Source organism: Ovis aries, chromosome 15 (assembly GCF_016772045.2).
Source record: "Ovis aries strain OAR_USU_Benz2616 breed Rambouillet chromosome 15, ARS-UI_Ramb_v3.0, whole genome shotgun sequence".
Taxonomy (NCBI): Eukaryota; Metazoa; Chordata; class Mammalia; order Artiodactyla; family Bovidae; genus Ovis; species Ovis aries.
The window spans coordinates 56520671-56532769 of NC_056068.1; the positions used below are offsets into that span (position 1 = coordinate 56520671).

At 39.2% G+C, this 12099-nt stretch overlaps 1 protein-coding gene across 2 annotated transcripts in view; it reads left to right on the plus strand.

Moving 5' to 3' along the window:
- Nucleotides 1–4159: 4159 nt before the first annotated feature.
- BBOX1 (gamma-butyrobetaine hydroxylase 1) overlaps nucleotides 4160–12099 on the plus strand; it is a 64026-nt gene continuing 56086 nt past the window's right edge. For both annotated transcript variants that reach the window (XM_060399503.1, XM_004016354.5), the window contains exons 1-2: nucleotides 4160–4503; nucleotides 6027–6141. In XM_060399503.1, the coding sequence (XP_060255486.1) occupies nucleotides 4285–4503; nucleotides 6027–6141 (334 nt within the window). In that variant the 5' untranslated portion in view covers nucleotides 4160–4284. The remainder of the gene's footprint in view (nucleotides 4504–6026; nucleotides 6142–12099) is intronic.

Here is a 12099-nt window from a genome sequence, read left to right on the forward strand (position 1 = left end):
ATTGTGGGCAGATTCTTTACCATCTGAGCCTCCAGAGAAGCCTATATATATACATATAACTGTTAGCATCAAATGTTTGGGTTTTTATTTTTTCCTGAGAGAAAAACAACAGCTTACCAAATAACTAAATGGTCATTATGCTTCAACACAGCTCAGGGTTTTTTTAAATATTTATTTATTTATTAATTGAAGGATAATTGCTTTACAGAATTGTGTTGGTTTCTGCCAAACATTAACATGAATCAGCCATAAGAACACAGCTCAGTTTTAACAAGTCAAATTGAAAATAGATTTTAACAAGCCACACACACGTACAAGCCTATACATTACAGGAGAAAATTTGTTTTCAAGTAAAATGTCCATTGATTTTTTTTTCTGTTTTCCATTTCATCCCATTTATCCCAATAAAGCTTTAAATAAATCAAGAAAAGTTAAAGAGGGAAACTCTTCTCCCATTCCTTCCCTCCTTTTGTTTGGATTACCATTCACATTTGTCATAAAGTTCGGAAAGGGATTGTGAAGCATAGAAATAACCTGTCAAATTCCTTCATAGATACCCAAACAATTTAATTTTAGCAACACCCAGGTCTTTCCAGTTCTGCTACTCTCTCGCAGCTGCCTCAGGCAGCCTCCATCAGCCACCCTCTTGATGCGGCCTCCTCTCTCAGGATAACCTTCCCAGAACATCCATTTGACCAAGAGGAGTGGGGTGGGGAAGAGTCTGCGTACACGTCTGTATTCAGTTGCTCAGTTGTGTCCAACTCTTTGCAACATGCTGGACTGTAGGCCACCAGGCTCCTCTGTCCGTGGAATTTTACAGGCAAGAATACTGGAGTGGGTTGTCATTTCCTCCTCCAGGAGATCTTTCCAACCCAGGGGTCGAACCTGAGTCTCTTGTGTCTCCTGCGTTGGCAGGCAGATTCTCTACCACTAGTGCCGACTGTCAAACCCTGTGCCCCTAATACTTGAAAATGCACTTTCCCTCTCCAGTTCAAACTTGCTAGGTAGAAAAAGGAGAAAAAAAAAGATAAATAAAAAAAGAGGGAGAGAAAGCAAAAATGTCAGGTTAGAATGGAACAAGTGTTTGTTGGTACAGCCATATCTGTAGGTGTGATCACTTCAATAGTTAGCAGGACTTGGCACAGAGCCATGGGTGAGTACAGAACAGTGTTTATTATGGGAGAAGATGCACCCTTCAAACAATGTGTCTATTAAGAATTAATGTGTGAAATTTCAAGTTTGATGAACATCCTTTCAAACAAAACATTTTCAAGCTCATTGGTGGTGGTTTAGTTGCTCAGTCGTGTCCAACTCTTTGCAATCCCATGGATTACAGCCTGCCAGGCTCCTCTGTCCATGAGATTCTCCAGGCAAAGATACTGGAGTGGGTTGCTATTTCCTCCCCCAGGGGATCTTCCCAACTCAGGAATCAAACCCAGGTCTCCTGCATTGCAGGCAGATTCTTTACCAAATGAACTACAGGGAAGCCCTTCAAGCTTATTAATCAGCACTTTCTTGACAATGAGTTAAGTTTCGAATATATACCACTACACATGAAAGTTTGATGATTAAAAATTACTAAGAAGGATTTTTCCCCTTAACTGTCTTACTTCTTAGGAGATCTTAAGATGACATCACCTGTATTCTGGTATTTCCCAGCCTCTTTCTCCTGCTGCTTACCTGGGTAATTGCTGTAGATATTTCACCGGACAGTGATGATTCCAGTTAATCTGGGATAACATAACCAGAGCCTTAAATCATACTGGAAACTTAAGGAGAAAAAGAATAAATGTAGTCAATTTTTCTCTAGCTCAGAGGTTGGCAAATGTGTATGTATATATATATATATATATATATTAAGGGAAGATAGTATATTTTCAGCTTTATATACTTTCCCTGTTTCATGTTTGTGTTTTACTTTTTTCATACCTTTAGAGAATATAAAAAGTATTCTTTCCTCATGGACTGTATAAAAACATCTGACCCAGGCAGCTGCCTGTCCTTGATCAATTTATGTAAGTTATGATTTTACTACAGTAAGTACAATCTTACTTAAATACAGAAAAGAGTCTTTTTTTTCCTCCTCATGTGTCAAGCTGAAGTTTTCATTCCAATATTAAATGCCTTCTATGTGCCTGCTGCACTAGAGGATACAAAGATCACTTGGAAGTTCCAGACTTGAAAATAAAGAAGATAATTGTGAAAGCAAAAAAAATAATAATAATAATAAGGAAGGCTGGGCATAAGTGACATTGATAGTTGTCTGAGAGGCCTCAGGATGGCCTGTTTAAAGAAGATATCTATATGAGCACGTCTTAAAGGTTGTGAGCAACGCTGCTGAATGCATGTTGATTCCATCTTATTTTCCATCTTCACTGATGACACATTGATTTCTGCAGAGCAAGCATGTAACTAGTAAACAGTTATATTTCCCATCTTCCCTTGTAGCTGAAGTTAGATTGTGATATAATTCTGGCCAATGAAATATATCTGGAAGTTGCTAGATGGGGAAGAGTTGAAAATAAGGTAGACTTCAGTGCCACGTGATGTTTTTCCTTTTTCCTCCCTGGGATGTAGACGTGGTATTGGTGATGGAGCAGTCATTTTGAAACGTGATGCAGCAAGCAGAAGAATAAAATCTCTGAGCAGCCTGGGTTCCCCATGATTCTGTGAAATCACATTACCAGTAATGGACAGTCACGTTGGGACTTCTTTTTATACAAGAAAAACAAACTCTTTACTTATTTAAGCTTCTATTTGCCAGATCACCAGGATACAGATAGCCTGGCTCATGAAAAGAAAAGTTTGTGAAAAGTCATCTGTTGAGGTCCTTTAATGGACCGGAACCTGGTGGTCCAGAGTCAAAGATAAAACAGTGAAAGAAAGAGAGAAAGAAGCTGATATTCCTTGGTTTACACAGAAAACCAATAAAGCCCTTTGACATAGGCCTTACATCGCTCACGAAGGCACCTGGCGCCCTTTCGAGGGGGGTGAAGGCACAGTGCGCCTTCTCAGGAGGGTCTTAGAAGCCTGGGCAGGAGAACGAACATGATGGGTCTCTGTACTCCAAAGAATTAGCCTGAGAGAGAGAGAGAAAGCAAGACTCGGGGACCAAAGCTCTAATGGAGCAAAGGTGTTTTAATCAACATGGTGTGGGCATTTATACTGTCTTGCTGCTGCTGCTGCTAAGTCGCATCAGTCGTGTCCTACTCTGTACGACCCCATAGACAGCAGCCCACCAGGCTCCTCTGTCCCTGGGATTCTCCAGGCAAGAACACTGGAGTGGGTTGCCATTTCCTTCTCCAAAGCATGAAAGTGAAAAGTGAAAGTGAAGTCGCTCAGTTGTGTCCGACTCTTAGCGACCCCATGGACTGCAGCCTACCAGGTTCCTCCGTCCATGGGGTTCTCCAGGCAAGAGTACTGGAGTGGGTTGCCATTGAGGTAGTTATTCTCAGCAAGGATAAAGATTAAAATTCCAAACATACAAAACATAGGTGATCCATGTTAAAGAGAGAGAGTTGTAAACAATCACTTTTACCATATGGTTCATAAGAAGGAAGAGGGTACTTATCACTGTATTGAAAAACTAAAGAAGGAAAAGCCTGGATTCCTCAGCCCAGGGAGAGGCTTGCCTCTCCTCTTAATTCCTGAATATTCAGGAATTAATAAGGAACAGAGCATTCCTGACAGATCCAAAACAGCACACAGGAAGCCTCCTGTTAAATGCCTCCTGACAGTCATCCCTAGCAATGGGGGCAGAATGAGTCTAGGAACTGAGATTTGAAAGTTCCTGATTTGGCTGGATCCAGCGAATTTGGGCATCAGTTAAAATAACACAGGTGTGACAGTTGCACTTTCAATTTGTGGGGTATTTTTCTCCCTTAAAAAAAAACTCCATGGGGAGGGAGGTGGGAGGGGAAAAAAAAAAAAAAAACACCTCCAGAGCTTTTATGCAAGCTTAAAAGTGACTGCGTTGTTGGTTCTGAACTTATTTTTTTTAAGTGCTATGAGAAAACAAGGAATTCTTTCTGTCTGGATCATGACAGAGCATTTATCTTGTTTACTTTTAGTTACTGTGTTTCTGTTTACAGCTCATGAAATACTCTCATCAGAACAAAGGTCCCAGCACTGATAAGTGAAACCACAAACCCAAGCAAATAGCAGAAGCCAGAGTCCATTTGAATTGTTAGAAGTCAAGTTCAGGCCTGACCCTCCCGAGAGTCCTTTTAACACTGATTTGTCATAGCAGGCAGCTGACAAGGTTTACCCCCAAGGACCAGAAACATGGGCTGCGTCATCGAAAAGGCAGAAGTGCTGGATGGAGCTCACTTGATGCGAATCATCTGGCAGGATGGTACAGACTCTATCTACCCAGCTGTGTGGCTCCGGGACAACTGTCAGTGTCCCGACTGCTACCTTGATTCGGCAAAAGCACGGAAACTTCTTATCGAAGCTCTTGATGTGTACGTTGGGATCAAAGATTTGATGTTTGACAGGAAAAAGGTAACTATCTCCAAATTATCTCTCCCTGCTCTCTCAACTTAAATAAAAGGTCTAGGCTCAAATAATTCAAATAATGAATTATATTGTATTTAATGTATGTATATATTAAATATCAGAGTCACGAACGTGCTCAATTAGTCATGTCTTGGCAACCCCATGGACTATAGCCCACCAGGCTTCTCTGTCCATGGAATTTTCCAGGCAATGGCAATCCACCCCAATACTATTGCCTGGAAAATCCCATGGACAGAGGAGCTTGGTAGGCTACAGTCCATGAGGTTGCAAAGGGTCAGACATGACTGAGCGACTTCACTACTACTACTACTACTCCAGGGTATCTTCCCAACCCAGGGATCAAATCTGCATCTCTTGTGTCTCCTGCATTGGCAGTCAGATTCTTTAACACTGAGCCATGTATAAAAAAACAAGATTGCATAGTGCTTGGTGCCAAGTCAGCATGCTCACTAAGTGAAAGCTTCTGCTATTATTATTACCATTTTTATTACTACTGCTATTATCTTTAATAAAATATACAAAGTTGCTCATTATTCCTTCAGTGAGTGGCAGCCTTGAAGGTACAATCAAACTATTTCTCTAATATAAGGAGTGCTCCTTACCTCAGTTTACTCATCTAGAAATGAAGGATACTAACAAGATTTGTTCCTAGAGATGATGTGAAGATTGAACGAGATAATATGGATAAAATGTTAGCATGTGGCTGGCATACAGTGAGCACTCAAAAACCTGCATTGATTAATATTTTTAGTCAAATTCGTGAGTAGATGTAAAAGACTTTGTATGGGATTCCTGACAGCTCAGCTCTCAGAACCACAAAGCAGACATAGCCCTAGCCTGTTTCTCTTCCAAATTTGCTAGGATGGTTATCAGAAAAGGAAGTGTGACCAGCAAGGTCATCCACCCCCACCTGTCTTCATCTTGAATCAAGGACTTTTCTGCCAGAGTTCACTGCTTGCTAGCTGTGGGATTTTAACCATGTTATTTCCTCTTACTTGCCTCACCTGAAAATGTGAATATTAGTTATAGCTTCTCCCACAAGTTGTATGAGGACTAAGTGAGTTATGTTTATAGTGCTCCTTGTAGAGTATGCACTCAAACTGGTGCTATTCCTCCTATTACTATCTACCTCATTATCATCATTACTATTTCTGATATTATTGGCAGGAATCTTAATTGATCTCTGACCTCAAGTCATCACATAAAGTTCAGGGACCACGGGTTTTAAGACTATGAAACAAGAACTTCAGATCTAGCCGGGTTTTGTTTCTTGTGTATTTAAGGGGCTTCAGACCTCAGCTGTATCTCCTTGGCGTTCAGTTTCTTCCTTTGCCAAAAGTTTATTCTATGCTTTTGAGTATATAAGTTAAAAAACAGAAGGAGAAAAAGCAAGAGCTAATTTGATTCCTGATAGAGGTAAATAACTTTCAGAAACAGCAATAACAGAGAACCAAAGTACATAGAAGCACAATATATGTTTATGTGATATTTGCTTTCTGTGTTATAAGGTTCATATCATGTGGCCAAATGACCATCACAGTGAATATGGAGCTGACTGGCTGAAGAAAAGATGCTTTTCACAGCAGGCCAGAGAAAGACTCCAGAAAGAATTGTTTTTGCCAGGTAACCTTGCTTCGGTTTTCCGATTTTAACCTTTAAACCTCATATGGTAAAAAATTTGCTCAGAAGCAAATTAAAGCCCTTGTACCCTGGTTAAAATATTATTGTAATTTATGTGGAATGTTTAATGATTTACCACACAGATCATGCAAGTAGAGATGGAAAGAAACATAGAGCAGCTCTAGACATTCTAGAACTTGGAATTTTCCACCTTAAAAGAGAAGAAATTTAGCAAATTTGTATTCTTGTCATCTAACATGAAAACCTTCACTCCACAGACACTCCGTAAGTGTCCCTGCAAAGAAGCAGGATGAATCAAAGGCACACTTGTTCCTTAACAGTTTTAGCTGAGGCCAGAAAAACACAAGATCAACAAGGCAGATATTTCTAAACTGGCATCCACACATAAAATTATGTGATCCGTGAACCTCATGAAATAGTATACCCAGCACTGAATGTGCATGTGAGTGTGTGTGTCAGGCTTGTGCTCAGCAAATTGTTTGGGGAGAGTTTATATGCATCTCAAGGGAATCTGTGACCACAGAAATATTCAGAAAATCTCCACTAGACAGATTCAGTCAAAAGGAAGACTTCATTCTTTATAAAAAAAAAAAAAAAAAGCCTTCCTTTCAGTCTTTTTTCTTTTTTATTGAAATATAGTTGATTTACAATATGTGTTAATTTCTGCTGTACAGCAAAGTGATTCAGTTATACATACAAATACACTTTTATTATATTCTTTTCCATTATTGTTTATCACAGGATGTTGATATAGTTCCCTGTGCTGTACAGTAGGCCCTTTTGCTTATCCATTCTACATATAATAGTTTGAATTTGTTAACCACAAACTCCTACTCCATCTTTCCTCCAATCCCCTCTTCCTTTTAGCAACTATGAATCCGTTCTCTATGAAGAAGGTTTTAATCTTGACCTGAAATACAAAATAAGTACTTGATAAGATAGAAAGTTATTTTTTAAATATGACTTTTCAGAGATATACAATAATACAACTCAATCAGAAGTGCTGGGGAGAAGTGGGAAGTAGTAATATTTTGTGCATGCTCAGGCATGCCCATCTCTTTGCAATCCCATGGGCTGTAGCCCACCAGGCTCCTCTGTCCCTGTGATTATCCCAGCAAGAATACTGGAGTGGGTTGCCATTTCTTGCTCCAGGGGATCTTCTTGAGCCAGGGATTGAACCCGTGTCTCCTGAGGCTCCTGCATTGGCAGGTGGATTCTTTACCACTGAGTCACCTGGGAAGCCATTACAACTTTATTCTCTGTGTATTTTGAAGATTTGTGTCATAAGATGATGTGGTCAAAGGCAATTCTGAGAACATGCTGATTCTTATGTATTTACTAGAATCTTGACTTGCACAAATACACGAACAAGGTAAGCTTCCTTGAACATTCTTTTCCACTGTTAACCAGATATATTGGACCACTGTCCCTTTGAGCAACTGATCGGCCTTATTGGATTTTGCAACACATCTCTTCTTGAGATTCTGTGTCATATACCATGACACAGATTTTTACCTTACTGCTTTCAAATCTGAAATTCTCAAACTTGTATGGTGACTCTGCATGGTTTTCAGTACTAGACTTACAACAATGTCTTAGGTATGGAGATATTACTAATTTGCCCACTAGAACCCTACAGCTTCACCTTGACCCATGGTTATCAATAGGGTGTGATGTGGTCCCCTTCCTGTTCAAGGATAGGTCTCCATCCCTTAATCTTACCCTTCTGACAACTGACAAAGTTTTGCTCTAGTGCTTTCTGTCTAAACCATCAGAAACCCATTTTCCTCTTTATCTAGTCAAGCTAACTGGTGGAATCCAGATGGATATCCAAGGAAAGATGCTTTTCCTGCCTTCCCCCAGTGAGTTCACGGCTAGATTCTTCAAAGAGTCTCCAATTACATAACTGAATGGAAACTGTCTGGGTCAAATAGTAATATCACAAGTGTATTATTTTTTTATTATTTATTTTAGATTTCTTCTGGTACTCAAAATATTTTTCCTTAACTCTGCCTTAATTTTGTAATCCCATTGGATTTTACTTTCATTTCCTTCAAGTTCTTTTGATGATCTCAGGGAATAAAAGCCAACTTTCTATTATTACAGCTTAAGCTTTAAGCATTGTAAAAGTATACGGCCACCCCCTCCATTAATATTTCTTGACAAGCGCAGTTTTATAGCTTGCATTTCTCAGTACTGTCAGGCAGTAGCAGGACGGAAATGATAGTACTTTCAGTTCAACAGTGGAAAAAACAGGTCACACGGACAGGCTGCAATCAGAAATAATATAAGGAGAACTGACTGTTATTTAGACAATGGAAACTATTTTAATGGTTTAAAACAAGATCAGATTTTTAAAATATATTCTCAAGCTGTGTGGTTGGTAGGTAAAAGAAGAAATTAATGGATCATTTTGGAAATATTGCTTCTGTGTCTTTTTGCCTGTAGAATTTGGCACCTTATTTCCCTGCCATTGCGTATTTTCAAACATTCATACTCAGAACAAGTAAACAGACTCAGTTACATTTGCAAAAGAGCTTTGCTTTCAGTCCTCAGTGGCAGTGTTTCGTCTGTTGCTCTTTCCTTAGAGTGAAGAAAGATTTTTAAAATCTGGTGTCAAGATGCAGATTACTTTTCCTTGATTTTCCCTTGGCATTAGATGTTGCACTCAGAAATGGAAAGACCATCCACCAGAAAAAGCTCTTGTCATGGGACAGTCACAGCTGGGAAACATGGATAACAATCATTCTCTCATACATTTCTATTCAATTGCACCTATCTTGTGCTGAAAACTGTAAGGAAATACCACGTTTTAAAAAGACATATTGCAGGACAGCAATAAAGTCTTTCTTTGGCCACCCAATGCAAAGAGCTGACTCATTAGAAAAGACCCTGATGCTGGGAAACACTGAAGGCAGGAAGACAAGGTAATGACAGAGGATGAGATGGTTGGATGGCATCACCAACTCAGTGGACATGAGTTTGAGTAATCTCTGGGAGATGGTGAAGGACTGGGAAGCCTGGGGTGCTGCAGTCCATGGGGTCACAAAAGAGTCGAACACAGCTGAGAAACTGCACAACAGTAGAGACGCAGACGTAGAGAATGGACTTGTGGACTCAGTGGGGAAGTAGACAGTGGGATGAACTGCAAGAATAGCATTGACATATATACACTGCTGCTGCTGCTGCTAAGTCGCTTCAGTCGTGACCGACTCTGCGCAACCTCATAGATGGCAGCCCACAAGGCTCCCCCGTCCCTGGGATTCTCCAGGCAAGAACACTGGAGTGGGTTGCCACTTCCTTCTCCAATGCATGAAAGTGAAAAGTGAAAGTGAAGTCAAAATAGATAGCTAGTGGGAAGCTGCTGTATAGCCCAGGGAGCTCAACTAGATGCTCTGTGATGACCTAGAGGGTTGGGAGGAAGGCCCAAGAGGGAGAGGGTATATATATATTATACCTATAGCTGATTCACATTGTTGTACAGGAGAAACTAGTTCAATATTATAAAGCAATTATATTCCAATTAAAAATTTTTTTAGAAAAACATGGATTCTGCCCTAGAGGATTTATCCCACCTAGGAGGGGACATCAGCCATGGAAACAAATAAGTATAGTACATTATTTTTAGTACATGAAGACGTTCATAGAAGATTTATTAGAATGCAGAAGGACTCTGAAGAGATGAGAAAATGTGACTCAAAGAAGACCTAATACTTGAACTGGGTTTTGAATAATCCATTTGTTAGACAAAGATAGAAAGTAAGTAAATTATCAACAGAGAAAAGAGCAAAGAAGTATAATAGAGCAGGGTAGGTTTAGGAAACCGCAATTAGTTTAATATGGATAAAGTTACAATTGTTAGGCAACTAAGAAGGAAGTGGCTTAAGTGCCCTAGTAAGAGGCTCAATCCTAAACCCTAAGGCAAGGAAATTTGCTTAGCACCAAGGTCAAGTATTTTTCCTTCTATTAGTTTTTCAGGCCGATTCTCTTCTTATAAGGCCAGAGAAATGATTGTTTATAAATTTAAGAAGATGGCTTTATCTATTTTTTTAGGATGCATTTTATATTTTCATTTTTTAGGATGCATTTACATTTAGAATGATTTTTACCAAACACATAGAATTTCTCAAGTGCCTGTGAGATTGTGAATGTCTCCTTAGCTTCCTTTTGTTCTTAATGCATTTTACCCTTCCCTCTTCCAGTGTACCCCTTTGGTTTTTGGTTTGTATTTATCTCATTAAAGAGGGTGAAGAGATCAGATCTGTGATGTAGAAAAATCTTGGTCATGGTCATCTGGGCTGGATGGATTGGTGTGGGGAATGCTCAGGAGCAGGGTAACCATAGCATGATCTAGAAATCATCCTGTAAGAAATATTAAGACCTTAAACTAGGGAAGTAGCAGAGAGCACAGAAATAGTATTTGTACTCAAGAAAAATAGATATTAACCTGGAGGACAGGAGGTTCTGGCCCTCTAATCTTTACCCATTTAAAACCAAGCCTAGCATGTGTGAATGTTTCCAAATAGATGGACGTAACTGAAGATTTTAATAAAACATTGGAAATATGAAGAATTTTTCTGAAATTGCTTTTTAGCTTTCATGAGAAATTGGCATAATTATACAGTCATTTTTGGTGACTAACTTTAAGATGCAAAATTCCCAAAATAAAACTGATAGGATTAAAATAGAAAAGAATCAATGCACAATGTGATCTTTTGTATATGAATCTAAATATCTGTTCTTTTTAACACGTGGTGGCAGAATGAATGCTTGTTTTCCTAGCTATCTCCTTGAATTCGTACTGAAACGTTTGTGTATTACTCTCTGACATCAGTAATATTTGTTATCGCAAATTGAGATTTAAAAGGTGCTAATTTGAAGAAAATCTTTATTCTGTAGAAGCAATCTGCTCAGTTTTGTCAGCAATTCAGAAACTAAGTACACAGTATAGTCAGAAAAGAATATTTCCCTTCATTTCCATAGGGTCCCTCTTCTATCAGAGCAAGCCTTCACCTATGTACTTCATCAGATTACAACCCTTCAGTCAACAGCTGTGACTCCCTTCTTTGTTTCAAAAGGAATATGCCACAAAAGGAACTGAAAACTCTCAAGTAGCTATAAGGGCTCTCTAAGATCTCTGTGGTGATTTTGCATATGGTTAAAAAAAAAAAAAACCACAGAGCTCCCCTTTCTAATAGAGGGCCATATGCATCCTTGAAGATGAAGATTTTCATTACAGTGCAGTGCAAAGAATAGAGTTGGTTTGATACACAGCCTATTTTTATAGAAATTTGCCCAAAAAGCAAAAGTTATTATCTTTTTAAAAAATGAGCAAGTAATGTACACAACAAATATGCCCAATTCCCACATAATAGTTCACCCATATCCCTAAACATTGCCCCATCCTTCATCCATTCTTAAACCCCCAGAGGTGGGAATTAGCAGGGCAAGTCAGGGATGGAGTGAAGGTATCTGTTTCACTTATTACTTGATGATCATAAAAAGGACTGGGAGGTTTTCTTTTCCCAAGCTATCTTAGAATGTTCCAACTGTATGAACTACCAGTCAGAATGGCTTCAGAAGAGCTCTGTTAAAACAGATGCATCAGAGCAATCAAGCCACTATGTCACATTGCCAAATATATTGCCTTCCCAAGAAAGACCTAGGAAAAGTCACTCAGGCCCACACTCTGATGCACAGATGGGAGAATGGCCCAAAGTCTTCATATGTTTAAAAAGAAAGTCTCTATTTTGCCTGCCATATGTGAAATGAACCTATCGAGTTTCAGAGAAATGTGTTTGGGGCTTTGATGAAATGAATACAGGTATCTTAAATGCTTGTAAGTTTACAAACGCATATTTTGCTGCCCTTTTTCTCTGTGCCATAGTGATTTCTTTCAATATGTCCTGTTCTTTTCTGAATCACATATCATTTGTTATC